The sequence below is a fragment of the Leuresthes tenuis genome, unplaced genomic scaffold (genome assembly GCF_036924035.1).
Source record: "Leuresthes tenuis unplaced genomic scaffold, fLeuTen1.0.hap1 SCAF_6, whole genome shotgun sequence".
Taxonomy (NCBI): Eukaryota; Metazoa; Chordata; class Actinopteri; order Atheriniformes; family Atherinopsidae; genus Leuresthes; species Leuresthes tenuis.
Genome location: NW_027325360.1, coordinates 12,610,748 through 12,628,284, shown reverse-complemented (window position 1 = coordinate 12,628,284; position 17,537 = coordinate 12,610,748). Strand labels below are relative to the sequence as shown.

Sequence of the window (17,537 nt, the reverse complement as noted above, 5' to 3'; positions counted from 1 at the left end):
TGGGTGTAGAGACCAGTCTTCAGGTCTTCCAACAGCAGATCTGCCTTCTCCTAATGTACCAGGAATCGTGCGGTGTTCACATTACCATGAGTGGCTTTAGGCTCAATTGTACCTTTGTATGATGTATGCAAACATTGAACATTTGAAAGTCCACACAGCCAGGGAAAAAAAAAAAAACCCCACTTTGCTTTTAGTCACAAAAGTATCCATCCTTTTGGTTTTAATGACGGCCTGAGGATCGCTTCTCTTTTATCATGGTTGAGAAGAAGCCAGCAGCACGAGATAAAGAGCTGCACTCAACTGCGCCTATCAGAGTCTGAACCTCTTCCTATCATCAAACAAAGACGACACCGGCTCAGCAGCAACAAAAAAGCCAGAATATGATGTAAGCATTGTGCCACCAGCCAAAGCACTTCTATATTCTTCTTGAATTTGAAACTTCATCAGTCAAAGTGACGCCAAGACTTGAAATGATAGATCTTTTAAATCAAGTTTGAATCCACCACGATGTATGAAAAAAACAAAACAAAGTAGGAATGAAAATAATTAATCTTGAATAAAAATGTGCCATTATGACTTTAAAAAAACCCAAAACATTAAATTCCTTTTTCTGCTCTTTGTGCAGACACACAACACAGCCATTTTCAAACAAGCAAGCTCAGAGTAACATAAACAGTTATTTTGTGTTTTTGGTCATATTTTAGTTCTACATTCATCCTTTTAGTTTTTTTTAAGGTCTCCACCAACTATTCACATCTATAACCTTCTGTAGGGTTGTCACTACAATCACTGAACCAATTTCTGTCTTTCTACTAACAGTAAAAAGTGTAGTTATCTTCACTGTAATTTCTCTTCTAACTTCTATGGTACTACTACAGTCTTACATAGATGAGCATACTGATGACCACACATGGCCAGATAGTCAGACAATCCTTAATCTAATCAAATGAAATACCATTGTTTTCTGATCATATATTGTATTGTTCAGCGGCAGCTATGTAAAAGGATTTTACCTTGTTTATGGCAAAGGCTGTGATGATGTCAGATTCTTTGTGGATGATACGTGCTTTTCCTCCAGGGGAGCCCAGATCTGACTCAGTCTGTGGTGAGGAAAACGCGTACAAACAAACAAACACCATGTCAAAATCATCCGGACTTAATCATTACAACTGAAACACTGGCATTCCCCCGAAGACAAATAACAGTCAAATAATTTCTTTTTAATTTCCTTTACACTACAGAGCAGCGAGGAAAGAGCCAAACACATTAATTGTCAAATTTTCTGCGGCAGAAGATATTTGTGAGTCAAGCTAATCCTATAAATCGTTTTCTTCACTGCGTTTGTGTCTCTCATGTTTTTGTAGAAGAGGAGGCCACTGCAGCCAACATAAACAGATTACTGCCAATAGACAGCATAAGCACAAAACCCCAAGAGCAATAATAAACGTACACAGTGAACCATAGAGATCCTGTGGGATGTTTACAGTAGAGCACTGCAGGCTATGCTATAGCTCGACATATTGTACAGAGAATTTAGAATTTGATGCCAAAGTTACTCAAGATGGGACAGACTTAAATTCTTCATTACATTTAGTCATGAGGAAAAGGTTGTGTCTTTTTATGTCAGATGGAATTAAACTAAATAAAACTTGACTTCTAGAAATCTAACTATGGTGTTTTGCCATTTTCACTGAGCAAATATTCCCTGTCGGATGCAGATTCATTGCGACAGCGTTGGGCCTATTAATGTGAAGCTGTTTGGCTTCATAGCTTGTCCTCTGAGAGACTGCGTTAATTAACATTGAGCCAAATGGAGTACCTATGACGTGGCAGCTTGCATTGCAGGAGGCAAATGATTAGCAAATGTCTATCAAGCATCGGTGTACAGTTCAATGTAAGATTTATGGCTCATGTTACCATGAATATTTAGACCGGTAAATGTAAGATTAATAACAGCCTCTGACAGGAACATTCAGAGTTCATAGCCCTAAAAATACATATTCTGTAAATCTGTTAAGATCACAACTGCACTGTAACAGTTAATATTTGATTGGACAGGCAACATTTACTACTTAACTGTAGATGGTGAGTACATGGAAAACGACATGCATACTTCCCACATGCAGGTTTCTACCCTGCAAACTGTTGTGTGTTTATGTGATTCATGCCCCATAAGGTGTTACCTCAGACTAATAAGTAAACAGCAGAGTGCCATTTACTTATTGTTCTTGTCCTATTATAAAAGGTCCATAGTGTTTAAACACTTAAAAACAAACAAACAAAAAATAAAACATGCTCCAAACACTAAAGGAATTTTGTTGCTCATCTTGTGTGCATCTTTAAAGTGATGCTCTAGTCCATAACAGACTGGACCAGTAAAGTGTTGGACCGATTAAACATGCTGTCCAACTGCATTTCCTTTTGTTAATTGTGACCCAATTCATCTGGAGGAATCGTTCCAGTCGATTTGCGTCAATTAAAATCGGTCCAAGGTTTCGCAATTTCTCATTCACTGAAGGCACGTTTTAAACTAGCGGTATTATTTTCTCCGTCTGTCACTGCGCTGCCGGTGCCACTTGTCAGAAACTGAAGCATTGTTGTAGAAATGCTGAAAAACCAAATCTACTTAGGACTTTAATCTTCATTTCTTGGACTGATTTTAATCCGTCAAGTGTTGCAAAACATACTGATGTTTCACACCCAGCCCATCACACCCCAACACCATGAGCATCAACTGATCTGGAGTTGCAGTACCTGATTGTTTCCTGTCTCGTCCATTCCTGAATATTTCATATTGTCAGTCTGGTCCTCAACCGACTTTAGTGATTGGGGAGGCAGCACAGGGAAGACCCACACACACAAAACACACAACAGCAACCGTTGATAAACCATGCAAACACACAGAGAATTACGGGGATGTTAATTCGGCTGTAATTATCTGAGCAAAAATCAAAGCATCAACATGCACTAGAGGCATTAATAATGCATGTGGTTGGCATGCAGAAGAAAAGGAAAAAAAAGCATAAATGTGCAAAAAGGATGGAAAAACAATAATAATGCAATTTAACTGGGGGGGGGGGCATACAAAAGCGTTGTGGATTATATCATAGCAAACCAGTAACAAGTGTTATTCAGTTTCAGTTAATGAAGTGAGCCTCATGCAGCAGGTTGGCACGCTATAAATTAGACTTACCTGATTAGCACCTGGCTTCTTGGTGAAGATGTTTCTGATGAAAGTCTCCTGCACTTCTTCTTGCTTTACCAAATATTGCCATAAACGCTTCACTGGCAGAGCTGAATGGTGGCTACTTCTGAAAATTAATAAAATGACACGACATTCATGTTTTTTTTTTTTTTTTAGTCCAAAACGACTAAGAGCTGTTTCATACTTTCACTTAGCACTCACCCACCTGTGAGTGCTAAGAGCCACACTGAGCAAAGGATCCCATTATTTCAATGCAGACAGACAGATGTGCAGCGCCCCAAAAAGCTAACAATGCATAGGCTGGAGCGATGAAGCCACCCATTGATTGACTTAAATCTTATGTTGAGGATGCAAAAATGTAGCAACAGAAAATGAGAAACGGCTTTGATAGGGCATCTATTCTAATCAGCCATGTGGTAAACACGAAACTAATATACCGTCTCTGATGGGTCATTCATGATTATATTGGCAGCGGCAAGTGGGACAATAAGCAAACATTTAAATCCACATGCATCTAGGCTAAATTTGTTTGTTATTTATGTTGCTTAAAACAACTTTATTGTCTCCTAATCCATTTAACTGAAAAATACTAATTTACTGTCAGGATGTTGTGTGTGGCTTGTGCAAAAGGCATTTCGCTCAAAGACTGTGGAGAGACTTAATCAACCAGAATAAACAGATACAAGATCCATCTACAGTCCCTTCAATAGATTTTGTCTTTGACAACTCTAGATATTGTAACTCGACTGCTACGTCTATCCAAAAACACACACAAAAAAATTAAAACTCGTGTAAATAAACTGGTGTAGACGAGTATGAAATCAATCTAGAAACACTAGGACGGTACCTGAATGGGGTGTTAGACGGTTCAAACAGGGCTTTGTGTCTGAGCAGGGCGGGGCCAGGAGTGGCAGCTTCATCCTGGAGGTGAGTGGAGATGTACTTGGAAGGAGGGCCCCCGAAGAGCTCCAGCCTTTTCTGCAGCACCTGCTCCCAGCGCTGCAGTGTCTTCAGCACAGCGTGACACAGAGGCGAGGCCACAGGCAAATCTGCGTTAGAAAAGAAAAAAAAAAAAAAACAGACGCACACACAAACGAAGAGGCAATAAGATTAGCTGTGACAGCCAGTGAGAATATAGGGCAGCACTTTTCTCCATCCTGGATATTAGTGCATTAGAGGGTGTGTAGTGTATTTTAGTGTTTACCTAATAGATCATATCCTGCCATTGGATAAAAGGACTTGAGGTTGACCAACACCAGCTGAACCATGGCCAGACGCATCAAACACCAGCTTGGAGGAAAAGAAGTCATTACAAATCAGATTTGAGTTTTGATGCTGCCTCCGAAAAAAAGGAAAAAAAAAAAAGAAGCTTGGGACATCATGTTGTGTAAAGACTGATTTGTATTCATTTGTGCTGCCTTGAAATTCTGCTCCTTATTCAAAGGAAAGACACAAGAAACTGTAAACACATTCAGATTAATATAAGCATCTTGCTATGACGTGAAGATAAGTCCCTGCGGAGCAATATCCACTCAGTTCTGTGTCATTACCTATATGAATTGTGGTTTGAGTGTTCTCTCTGCGGAGAATGGGGGTCAAACACATCTTCACATTCATCATCTTCTTCGTCCTCATCTTGACTGGTTTGGCTTTCCTCAGAGTCATAATCGACTCTGTTTTCTGATGATGGCAGCACAGGCTGAGAGGCGAAAGAACAGAACAACAATAAAGACGGCAGCTCTTATTTTAATGCAATCGAATTTAATTATTCCATCATTCTTCAACCTGAGTATTCACAACTGTACCAACAAAAACCATCGTACTTTAGCCAAGCTCATAAAAGAGGTAACATAAGGTTTAGTAGTGAGTTTTGTTTCTTGTTAATAGGATTATGGAATACCTTGGCAATAAAGTAGTCCCAAATGCTGAGCTCTGGAGGGACAAATTGTTCTTTAAAGATGGAGGGAGCTTCCTGCTCCACAACAGGGCCGTGCTTGGGACTGGCTGGCCCCTCCCGCTCTATCCCAGACTCTTCCTTGGACCCGCTGCGAGATGACAGAAGCCTGAATCGTCTGGACTTCCTGTCTGAGCCATTTGGTGTGTCTGTGGAGACAAGCAATAGAACTGAATTAGTTTCACAATTTCAACAGAAACATACACCACACCACTATGACCCACAGAGAACCAAATTCATTTTATTAAAGTAGATTTTGTTTTGCAACTGAGCCACTTCCAAATCAAAACCTTATGGTGAGACAGAGACCTACAGAGTGCAGAAATAATAAGAAAAACAAAAAAACTCACCAGGTGGGGGTGTTCTTATGGGACTGCTGGGCTGTTTCTCTTTGACAGGGATCCGGGCACCTCCCCCAAACACTGTCACCCAAAGCTTGCTGTTGAGAGGGTGGGTCACAATGCGAAACAGCTCATTGCTGGAGTGAGTTGCCATGCCATGAACAAACAGACTGAGGAAGACGGCAGTCAGGATCTCGCATAGCAGCACAGCTAAGCCTGGCTGGCTCTCATCACCCGCTGAGTTCAACAGACGAATAAGAGAGGCGATACCTGGAGAGATGGATGAACACAGAGCAGGAAGGAAATGAAGACCTAGAGACAACAGCTTTTGAAGAGGCAAACAGTCATTTTTAGAATTGGACTAAAAACACTGAGCTTGGTAGATAAATACCAATCATAGAAAACATAATACAGAGCAGAAAATGAAAAAAAAAGGAGCAGAAAGAGCAGAATACATCAAGTCCAATTTTAGAAATAAATTCAAAGATCTGAGTAAAGGATGAACAGAGAGTAAAGTTTTTGTTCTTGGTAACCTATAACATGAAAAGAGCAAGGACAATGAACTGATGCTTGCCTTTTTAGGACAACCACAAAGCCTGATACTGATATTTTTCCTAACAGTCTAACACATAGTTGTATGATTCTTCAACAGATTAAGATCACCCCCAACATCACGTTAGGATAATGATGAACACAAACAATTTCTTGTTTGTGTTCCAACAAACAGAAATGCTCAGATGAAAATGATCCACGACAAACACACGATTAACCACATTTAATGAAAGTTAAATATCTTAAAAGGAGAAAGACGCACTTGGACCTCCTCCTGTTCCGCCATGATCTCTATGATGAAAGTGAGAAGCTCCATGTTGTGCATGCTCAAAATGTACGTTTGTCAGCAGGATTGTTTAGTTTTGAAAATGCGTTTCATTCTTTTCATTTAGTAAAATAATGACATTAAAGTCAACCCTGATCATGGTTGGATATCGGATGGATATTCGGATGTAAAAAATCATTACACATTTAAAGGATCATCAACAGTCTGAGTGAGAATGAGGCCCGGAAACACACATAGGTATGCTGGTTACCATGAGGACAAGTGCTTCCATTTATCCATCCAATCATTTTTCTATAAATCCGCTTAATCCAATTCAGGGTCACGGCGTGCTGGAGCTTATCCCAGCTGCCAGTGGGCGAGTGGGTAGGGTGGGGGGGGATTCACCCTCTACAGGTCATAAGTGCTTTTGCATTTTGTATAATTGCAGGCAATAAAATAATTCTTGAATTCTACAGAGTACAAACAGCTGACCAATGTTCGTTTTTAAAAAAAAAAATAAAACAGCATACATCGCAGAAACATTCCCTCTCTACAACGAGATCAACAAGCAGAGGCAACATCGTGCAGTGCAAAGATGCTCTTTGTGTGCAAACTGGAGAACAAAGTTGGACAAATGTCATCGGGGTGCCACGGTCGTTTCCACGGCAGATGAAATAGTCCAGAGAGGGTGCACTGCCCTTGAGTTTTGTTTTCCAAAGGATCAATAGGTTTCCTGTATTTAATGCACTGGCTCATGTGTGGCATCAGCTGGAACTTGTCAGCTTGGTGCATTTCTGAGTTACAGAAATATCTACAGTATCAGAGTTTCCTGTTAAAACAGCACATGTATGTAGGAAGGGGTTCCGAAATTTAATTGTGCCTATTCCAGAAGATATACATGTGGTGAAGGTGGAGGTGTAAGGAAAGCTGAATTTAGAAAGCTGAATTTGAGTTTAGGAATGAAAGTTTCAAACGATCTGGGAAACAAGAAAGTGCTGAGATGCTGAGATAGCCTAAAGTATTTTTGGGCTGCCATTGTCATTCATTTATCTATTCATTTATTTTGACGTCGAGAAAATTCTGTTAATTTAAATCAAGCAAAAAGGTTTGTTTTGACTGACTTACCTGGCCACTGAGCAGGAGAAGTGTTGGGTTGAACAGATTCATCCATGCTGACAGTTTTGATTGGCTGCTTCTGAGACAGCAAAACACTCTGATACACAGTTCCTGTGAAATGGTTCACATGGCTGTGGGAGAAACAGAAGAAAGAGTGAAAACGAGCAGCAACATTTCTATTCAATATAATATGCTGTGCTGAAAAGTGGCATTTTAAAAGTTAAGTTAGGTGGTGCAACCCTATAGTTTGAAAATGCCTCACTTGAAATGATCTAGCTTAATTTTTATTTCTCAGGTCTTGTTTCTATGAAAGAAGCAAACCATCAAGCGGTGTTCTGTCCACACATGAAATGCCACTGTGCCGCATCTCAGGTTGGCTGCCTGTCTGTGTTGTTTAGTTACAGAGTAAAGATGATTCCTCATTCATTTGACATCAGTAGTCCAGTTATCCCTAAAGCTGCTTTTCAACACATGCACACCAAAGGTGTGGACAGTTGGAGTGGATTTAAAAAAAAAAACAAGGGTATACAGCGCTATATAGCAAAACAGTGTTTCATCAAACCTCTGGAGCAACACAACAGGAGACCTTATAACACAATTAACATAACAAAGACTGTGTTAAATTAGGAATAGCCTTGCTAATTTAGTTGGGACTGTTTAAACAGTAAGTGACAGATGGCTGTGTTGTGTGTGTGTGTGTGTGTGTGTGTGTGCATGTCTAAGTGTATCGGATAAGAAGACACAAAAAACGATTGTTCTTTTAATCACATCACTTAAGAGTCTTTTAAAGTGTGAATATCAAGGTTAGAGAGTTTACTTTGACAGAATAGTAAATAAGGTCTCTCTTAGCTTAAAGGAAAAAGAAACACCCTTACCCATTTTTACATAATTTAACCGATAGAAGCAATTCTATTTCTGGAGTAACATCACAGTGGCTTAAGGAGGTCCCAGTTCGTTGAAGCATTAGTTCAAACAATTCCCTACATCATGGAGCAATCTGACAGTACCCTGACAGGGACTCAAAAAGCAGCACAGCTGTAAGGCAAATGGGTTATTTCTAAAAAAGAAAAAAAAAGAAAAAATCCCACGCACATTCAGCCATCTTAAGTTTGAAACCCTGCTGTGTTGTTGTCAAAGCGACTGGAAGTTATGGTACATCGGTCTTAAATAAACAATATTCCTCCTATCTGTAAGAACCAAAATCTAATTAAGCATTTACAATAAGAAAGACTAGCAGCATCCTTGCAGCTTTCATAATTCATATTCAACATGATCAAAACAGACAAGTGGCTGTCATACTCTTGATTACTAAACCTCCAGCACGTCTTTTTCAATGCCTTAAATCACACTGCAGTACTTTGCAAAAGCAGAATAAAGCACATGCCAACACGATCTTGAAAGGCATTTTTCACTTCAGTTATATACGTGGTGTTCCGCTTCAACTGCATGTGTGCGTGAACCTCTCATTAAGACACGTGCTGGGTTGTGGATTCTTACATGTGCGAAAACCTTTAAAAGCCCGGCGGAATAAGGCTCAGTGTACATATTGCATTTTTAAAATGTTCATGCTGACGAGAAAGCGACTGTGGTTCCATCTAGATATAAAGTGTCACATCCAGTGTCTGTCTTCATCGAACTTCCCCTACCTTTGTAGTTTGAGCGCTCCGGGTGCTTCTGGCTGAAAAACTATGAGCTTCTCAGGAAGACAAGCTTGTTATCTGCGTGGCTCATTTTCAGGGAAATCAATGTTATGGACAGAACCATCACCATGGTAACTAAGAAATAGGAGGACAGGAAGTTCTGGCCATGTTCGCCTCTCCTGAGCTGTACTCGTATGATGTATCAGACAGAAATGATCACAACAAAGAGAAAAAAGCCCGCCTGTGGGAAGCAAGTGTTCCAGAACCTGACTGCTGCCTGTGAGTTTTGTGCTTTTTTTTATGATTGTATGTGGCGCATACAGGTTTGTCAGATGTTTTTAGATAAAACAGAGGGCTGTTTCATCCCAGCATTCACAGACTTTTTCTGCTAGAGGAAAACTACATGAACACGCCTTAAAGAGCCGTGTTCAATATTGCAAAGATTTTTCTTAGAAAACGACTCTAGAGTAGTTTGGCAAAGAGACACTCCAGCTACAATCCTTTCTTCTAACTAATCATATTTCTTTTTAAAAAGATAATTAATTCACACTATAATTCCCCCGTCATGCATCGAGTCCATCAACTCTGGAATTCAGTGTCTCTTTCTCTCTCCATTGTTCTGTGTTTTTTGTTCAAGTTTTAGTGGCTACCATTAAGAACTGTTTATATGGACAATATTTCCCTAATGCTTTTGTTTGAAATGCAAGTTACCTGCCGTGCTGATGGTGCATTCAAAGATAAATGGGAAATTGGAACTTCTAACTGTTGATTTCATTAAAAAAAATGAAGCAATGCCAACATTAAACAAAGTGTTGGTAAAGCTTTATTAGCTCATTTATTTCTTAAGTTATGTTAACTTTAGAACAAATGATGAGGTTTGATGTTGATCAGAGAGCAAAAAGCAGGAGGAAAAGTTTTTAAAAAAAGTTTCATCCGAGGATGAAGCCAGGCTGAGGTAATGAGACACTGGGCTGGATAGCCTGGTAAATCTGACTCAGTCTATCAATATAAAGAGAATAACTCCACATCAGCCAACTAAAAGTTTCCCATGACAGGGTGATGATTTCTGTAGAGACACTGAGAATATTGCAAGCCCTGTCCTATTTCTCAAGGGGATGCAGACATATCTATAACCTATATATTCAAAATGGGGCAGCAGAAAACGACAGTAAGTCAGTGTATCTAGTAAAAGAAAAGATTTAAAAAATAAATAAATAAATAAATTTAAAAAAATAAAAACTTGTTTACTGTGACACTCACCTGTATGTGTGTTCATCACAAAGACACTGATATATACAGGCAGACAGGGAAGCAGCCAAGGTGTGCATCACGTAGATCTGACATGGAGGAAAACATAGGAGTGAGTGTTTAACAAACACTATTTTCCTTTATTGGTCAAGCTGTTTGCTTCAGGTGTCAAGTGGGAATTTTGCCTATTTTAACACATCACATTGTTGTTCACTCACAATACTAAATAAAGCACCTCCCTAAGAAGTTAATGAAGAATACAAAAGATGACAAAATGCTAATGCCCATCATCATCATCATCATGGGTAAATTGGCCACTGTGTGCAGCAAAATTAAACATAAAATCACCTCAATGTAATGCAGGCTTTAACAAAACATTTCACAAAATGAAATATTCATGACCACAACACTACTTAACACTGACATTCAAAATTGTAGGCATGTATTGCACGTCCGCTAAGAGCAGCTTGGTTTCATTAAAATTTAAATTTCTAACCCTTTCAGCAGCAAAACAATACAACCCACGTCTCTCTGTTTGGATGATGGAGAAAGAAAATGCCTCACCTCGCTGTTAACTACATCAGGCTGTGGTGGAGAGTCGAGTGCATTGATGGTCTGCAAGATGTCATGAGTCAGGTTGGTCAGGTAGACCGTGGGGTTGGCCACCACCGTCTTTACATTGACCGTACAAGCCATGAGAAGAGGGATAGATGTGGGTTGGGAACTCAGTGTCAGTGCCACTGACTTGGTGAAGTCGTCCTGAGGGCAGAGGTCCAAAAGGGAATGTGTCAAACTGATGAAACAATGATGGTGCATCCAGGTACAAACCTCATTTCCAAAAGAGTTGGAACATTTTCTAAAACGCAAAAAGAACCTAAATTTGTTGACTCATACGAACCTCGTTTTAAACAGACACGTCCAAAGAAAATATATTCACAGATTTCACTGACCAACTTGATTGCATTTGGAAAATATAAACAAAATGAAGAATCCGGTGCCACTTAAAACAAGTTGGGTGTGACTCAAAGAAAAAGAAAGGTTAATAGAACACACAAGTGACACCGTTCTGGTATTCAGATCAGTTGGCGACGGGTTTGGGTGCATCGGCCAGAGGGATTAGGCTGTCCAGTCAAGAATGTAAATGTAGCTTGAAACTCTTGTTCAGTAAATCATTAATAAGTTTAATAAAATATTTCTCAATTCAAGATCGCAAAGAACTTTCAGCATCTACAGTGCACAATATTCAGGGAGTCTGGTGGAAATCTTGGTGCGTAAAGGCAGAGTATAAAACCACTGCTGGATAGTCGTGACCTTAACAAAGTCAGGCAGCACTGCATGACAAACTGTCACGTTATTGTGATCACCACAGCCAAATGGGGTCAGGGCTACACTGAAAAACAACTTTAACTCAAGTCTGTAAGTAGCCCTAGTCTGCTTAAAATGTCTTATCAAAAAGTAGTTATTATAAAAGAACAATGTCAAGCCTCATTCTGAACGATTTACATAAAACAGCGTGCATTCATGGACACTTTGTGCACGCTCGACTGGCCGGGCTGTCGTCCAGATCTGTCTCCCATTGAAAATGTATGAAGCATCGTAAGGAGCAGAATCAGACAAACGTCAACCACAGAAATTTTGTAATCGGCAAGAATGGACACCGATTCCAGTTGGGACAACTCCCAACAATTAATATCTGTAGCTCCCAAAGGATTGTGGCGTGTCATTAAAAGTAAGGGTGATGTAACACAATGTCAAACATGCTTCTATTCCAACTTGAGCGCGTTGCTGACATTTATTCTTTAAATCTGTTTAGATTTTCTAAGTATAAAAGTTGTCCAGTGAACAAAGTGAAAAGACTTTCTTTTGGACTAGTTTTCTTTCAGCAAAATAAAAAAAATGTATACATTTAAGTGTCTTTAGAAATTTGGAAAACTTTTCAAGAAATGGGGTTGAATATAAACATTGGCAGCTGCACACTGGGACGTTTACATAATCCCAGCTACACTGCAAAGTTAGAGCACGGTGGATATTCACTCCATTTTCCCCATTTCTTTTAATAGAGGGTGAAGGAGACAGCTCACAAATAGAAAGAAGAACTGAGAGGGGCCACTTTGAACTTTTGAAACATAATAAACTCAACTGAATGAAATAATCAAGAATGAAAATCTTGCTTTAAATGTCAAAGATTCTTCCAGTGTACATGTGGCTGACAGTTAACGAGCAAAACCGAAAACACTGGCAGTGGAAAGATGCGAGGTTTTGTTTGTACTATATTCCTAAACGTCAGTCTCCATGTGTAAGAACACCGCAGGGTTATTTTCAACACCCTTGATGAATCATTCCAAGTTTTCACTAACCTACTTATCGGGAACTCCTCAGACTTTTTGAAGTCAACACGAAGGAAAACTATAAACAATTTCTTCAACAACAATGAAGATGTTCGACAACTGTGGGACCAAACCTCGGGGAAAAGAAATTTATTACATTTCCAAGTCAAAGCAGGACAGTAGGAAGGACTCCCGCTGCTGTTGACATGCTTACATTTAAGAACATAGCTACCACATCAACTCAATGAGTTGTTTACCGCCTAAAATTTAATTGAACTTTTTCAGTATTCAGCCTGAGGCAGGACCTCGCTGAGGAACTTGGGAACTCAGCAATATCTGTCCGCTCACTGTAGGACGTGGTCAGGTGTTTTATTAACTCAGGCTTTCTACATTTCTTTCATGCATACTTTGCTGATCATCTGCCCCGTATCTTTTTTTCTTCCAAAGAGAATATGTAGTAATCGGTTAACTGAGGAGCTCTGTCCATTGGTGTGCATGAGTAGGCAGCTAATGGTTATGATCCTCTTGCCTTTTGTGCACAAAGATATGTGCACCTTGTTCTTGATGGCTTTATCTACAAAATGAGTGATAATCAGAGTGATCGGTGTACATTTTAAATTGTGGTCATAAGTTATATTCAGAACCACTCACAGAAAATGTGTTGGCATCACAAATAACCACACTGATATTTGTTCATTTCAAAACTCAAACAAGTTCATAATAACCAACAGTTTTCCTCATTTATAAAAACATATTGTACTAAGCAACAAAGAAAATGTAATTAATGAATCTATCATCACCACCACAGCCAACCTGGAAATATCAGTTTTTCTGGGAGAACAGATAAGATGTCAGAGTAATGTGAGTGCTTCTGAAAAACTGTCATGCTCTGCCTACCAGTGGCCTTTGGTGTGCATCTGTGCATGTTTTATTCACCTGGTGAGACTCCTGAAGCAGCAATATGAGCTCCATGCGTACAGAAGCCAGACCTCCGCCATGGGAGCCGTGCAAGCTGCAATAGCTCAAAAACATCCTCAGTAAAGGCTGATTACTCTGCAGCCAGTGTCTCCTCTTCCTCTGGCTGTCACCACGGGGGCTTCCAGGCTGAAAAACATTTTCTTCTTAATTCATTTTGTGAAGAAATCTTAATCATTCCTCTTATTATGCCAGTGTTATCCAGCGCGCAACAATCACAGCAAAAGTATTCTAAAAAGGGACTGCAATGTAACACCCACCTGTTCCTCTTCCACCAATCCAGAAGCAGGCGCATCATCATGGACAGACAGCTCTGGCAGGCAAGGGGTATAGCTGCAGCAATGCTGAAGAGCCACCACCTGGGTAATAACAAAAGAAAAGAAGAACTTTTTTTCTTAAATTCAATTCATCAAAAGGGAGTTCATGATTACAAATTCAATGTATTTAGTGTTTCGTAATGGTTTTACAGACAATCCCTAGTTTTATGTGGACCGACACAGAGTTTGTAACACGACTAATTTCAGATGTTGAGGAATATTCAAACAAAATTTGAATTAAAAAAATAAGTGCAAAATGTGGCCAAGAAGTCTATAGACATGTCAATGTTTCTACCTCTTTTTCCAACCACTGGCAGAGCTGATAACGCAGCTTCCCTCCGTCCAGTTCGTACCCGGTTGACAGTGTCCGGAGCTCATTGGTCATAATCTTCAGGCAAGCAGTGAATTTTAGCTGAGCCACCAAAATGTCATCGGATGGTGCAATGAAATCATCGCTGTCTTCACTGTCCTCATTTGTCCCGGTTTCCATCACTGTGGACAGGGTATCCTGTGTCTCCTGAAACACACTGTTGTCCGCATTTCTACCAGCTTTTCCTTCTTTAGTTTCTGCTTTATCCTCACCCTCTTCATTATCATAATCTTTGTCACTGTCCCAATTCAGCTCCAAGGGCTCATCTGGAAGGGTCACTGACGGCTGGCTCCAATCAAAACTCAGCACTGAATCTGATCGGCTGTTTGATAAGCTGTTCCTATCTGACTCGTAGCCGTTCAGAGCTGGTGGAGACCAGTCTGTTGCTTGTCCATTCCTACTCCCAACACTAAGTTCGGCTGAAATGCCAGTATCCTCCTGGTTAAAGTGCTTTAAATGCTTGTGGACTTTGGGCATCTTGGAAAGGATTTCAAGTGCTAGCATGGGGCACCCAGCATGCAGGTGTGCATATGCAGCTGTGAAAAACAGCCTTCTCTCCATGAGGCTAATGGAGTCGGCCCTGCGACCTTCAGCAGTCAGACCAACTTTAGCCTTGTCTGAGGAGCCAAAATGGCGCCGGAGGAGAAGTGGGTGTGTACGGAGGTAGATGTAAAAGTTGAAAACCTCAGGATTACACGAAGACACAGCAGAAGAACCTGTAACAGAGGCAAGAAGAAAAATGTCTTATCTGTATCAGTTGCAAAAAACCTGCTGCTCTTACTTGAGGAAAATACCCAAAAAGCAAGAGTTGATAAGTGGATAAGGAACAGAGGGAGAAGTTTAACGTGTAGGTAACTTCATGCATGGAGCTTCAAAAGCACTGGTGCTCTGTCAAACTGAACTGTGTGGTCACTTAAATGCACTTAAAATAACTTTTTTCATGCAAAGATATGTCAAAAGACATGACAGCTTGTACAGAAAGGAGAGAACATCCATCTTTTAAGTATTAGAGAGATCTTCAACTTTCTAGAAGTCAGCGTTATTTCCTCTGTAAGCATACCAACTGTGATTTGAGAACATCATTAATAAAATACATGTAGCACAATGATGTTTATCTGCGACTGGTTAACCTTTAAGTCAAATGAGGGTTCAAATTAAGTTCAGGCTTTCATTTATTCTTGAAGAATCATTTTTTTCCCCCAGTAGGGTTGTACAAGGTATTCCATTTTCAGTGTATTACACACAGATGGCATCCAGCAACTCCCCAGTTTGAAGAATCAAGAGAGGAGAAATAGTAAAGAAGACAAGCACTGTACTGCTGTGGACAAGTAAATGTAAATTCTTAATGTGTGGTTTTATTGCTGTAAGACCAAGCATTTCAACAGTGAACTGAAGCGGTTTGAAGCAAGTGGACTCTGTTAACAGAATATGGTAATTGCTGGTCAACTACTATACTGCTATTTTAGGTCTTTTTTTGCTCTGATGGGTTATCCATTTGTCAAAAGAATCCCCACAATAACTCAAATAAACAAAAAAAGATTAAACTAGCTACTTATGTGTTATCTGAGGCAAAATTACTGGCTTTGAAAAGAGCTGGAAATAAAGTTTCACCTCCTCATCAGAGGGCCCTTTGAGTCAGTATGATTTCACATATGTTCTACATATAGTTTGCACCTAAATTGATCCTGACATGTTTTGGTCCTGATACATAACTGTACATCCCTTAGCTTTCCCACTAGTACTCATGTCTGCTTCTCCAATCCATTTTAAGTAACACAATGAATATAGAATGCCTCTTAAAACTAGGAATAAATGTGAAATTTGAACTCAGGAGCAACAGAATTCTATCTAATCAATACACTTACAATAAATAACCAATGCTTTGTGGGAGAGAAAACAAACCAAAAAGAGCGTAAAGAACATTTCAAATGAGCAGGACACATACCGGTGCCATACTTGCTCTTGGAAGACCCCAAGCTTTTGCAGTTAGCAGGCTGCTCGATAAGAGTGTCCAGTGCTCTGCTGTAATCTTCCAGCACCCAGTGAGCTATGCTTCGGAGGAAAGGATCTGGATGGGCCGGAATCTAAAATATACAGAAAATTAACTTAAAAACTGCTTTTAATTAAATGAGGGATTGAAACTAAGCTATGCAGTCAAATGATACATTTGGTGTCTATGACGTATATGTAAACGCATCAAACTGTTCACCTGTTTGTCTTGACCCAAAAGATGTCTCTGGAGGATCTTTTTGTAGGTTGATGCTATCTCAAACTCTGACTCGTACAATCTAGAGATCACCAGGGCCAGCTGCAGGTCCTGCATTTTCTCTAAACACACCTGGAGGTGAAAAAAATGGGCATTCACAAGCAGTAATCATTTGAAAATGGTTTCTGCTTTTAGCACAGGGCTCAGAGGAACATTTAAACGTATATTCCAGATGCAGAGTGATCCAGTAAAAGGTCAAATCTAACCTTTGTTTCTTATCTGTTCGAATGCAAGAGAGGCAAAAACATAAAAATAAATAAATAAAAGCATGTGCTCACAGCACCAGTGGGTGGATAGTTGAAAGTTGTCGTGGATGCCTTCAGCTAAGAGGGTGTGAGGTGCATTTCAATGAGACTACCTCCCAGCCACTGACACTGAGCAAAGTCAATGATAGTCCTTCGTCTGGGTGACGCTCATTTCCATAAAATGCTTAGAGAGGTTGCAATTACTCATGCAGATGAAATAATATGACTCAGTGCTTAAGGGACCGTCTACATAGAAATAACCTTGCTACATAAAAGCTTAAACAATCAAGATGACCTCTCTGCCAGCCCTGCTGATATTGATAAGCGCACATTTTCGTGGCCCAGCGTAACCCTGAGAGATGTCAGCGATAGATGGCATTTCTAACCGCCATGCACTATTTGGATAGAGTACAGAAAACACTACGCAAATATCAATTGCTAGGTATTGAGTGCATCTCTTTTTCAAAGCTTTGATAAGAAAGAGGTCGAGCTGGTTTATGAACACACACGAAGAACGTCAGCAACACCCAAGTGGCAACTGCTAAAATCAACAATTCGTTTGTGCATTTTGCTAAAAACTTGAGAGAAGGAAGTCACTTTGGGAAGATACTGAGGTGATTTAATAATAAAACACACATACCCAATAGAAATAACTGGATATGCAGCCTGAATTTATGAAGACATTTTCTATGCTTTCTACCACACCATTAATCACT

The 17,537-nt window shown here is 39.9% G+C and overlaps 1 protein-coding gene across 3 annotated transcripts in view; it reads right to left on the bottom strand.

Annotated features, from left to right (window-relative positions):
• The window catches only part of LOC140309695 (dmX-like protein 1), a 49,913-nt gene that overhangs the window by 11,601 nt on the left and 20,775 nt on the right, over window positions 1–17,537 (bottom strand). For 2 of the 3 annotated variants that reach the window (XM_072387654.1, XM_072387655.1), the window contains exons 27-42: window positions 16,520–16,648; window positions 16,256–16,394; window positions 14,236–15,026; window positions 13,884–13,982; window positions 13,585–13,752; window positions 10,886–11,080; window positions 10,334–10,410; window positions 7,443–7,564; window positions 5,510–5,770; window positions 5,106–5,308; window positions 4,756–4,904; window positions 4,410–4,495; window positions 4,053–4,254; window positions 3,194–3,311; window positions 2,755–2,817; window positions 1,014–1,100 (exon numbers count right to left, since the gene is read on the bottom strand). In XM_072387654.1, the coding sequence (XP_072243755.1) occupies window positions 1,014–1,100; window positions 2,755–2,817; window positions 3,194–3,311; window positions 4,053–4,254; window positions 4,410–4,495; window positions 4,756–4,904; window positions 5,106–5,308; window positions 5,510–5,770; window positions 7,443–7,564; window positions 10,334–10,410; window positions 10,886–11,080; window positions 13,585–13,752; window positions 13,884–13,982; window positions 14,236–15,026; window positions 16,256–16,394; window positions 16,520–16,648 (2,889 nt within the window). The remainder of the gene's footprint in view (window positions 1–1,013; window positions 1,101–2,754; window positions 2,818–3,193; window positions 3,312–4,052; window positions 4,255–4,409; window positions 4,496–4,755; window positions 4,905–5,105; window positions 5,309–5,509; window positions 5,771–7,442; window positions 7,565–10,333; window positions 10,411–10,885; window positions 11,081–13,584; window positions 13,753–13,883; window positions 13,983–14,235; window positions 15,027–16,255; window positions 16,395–16,519; window positions 16,649–17,537) is intronic. The other variant, XM_072387656.1, reaches the window with a different exon arrangement.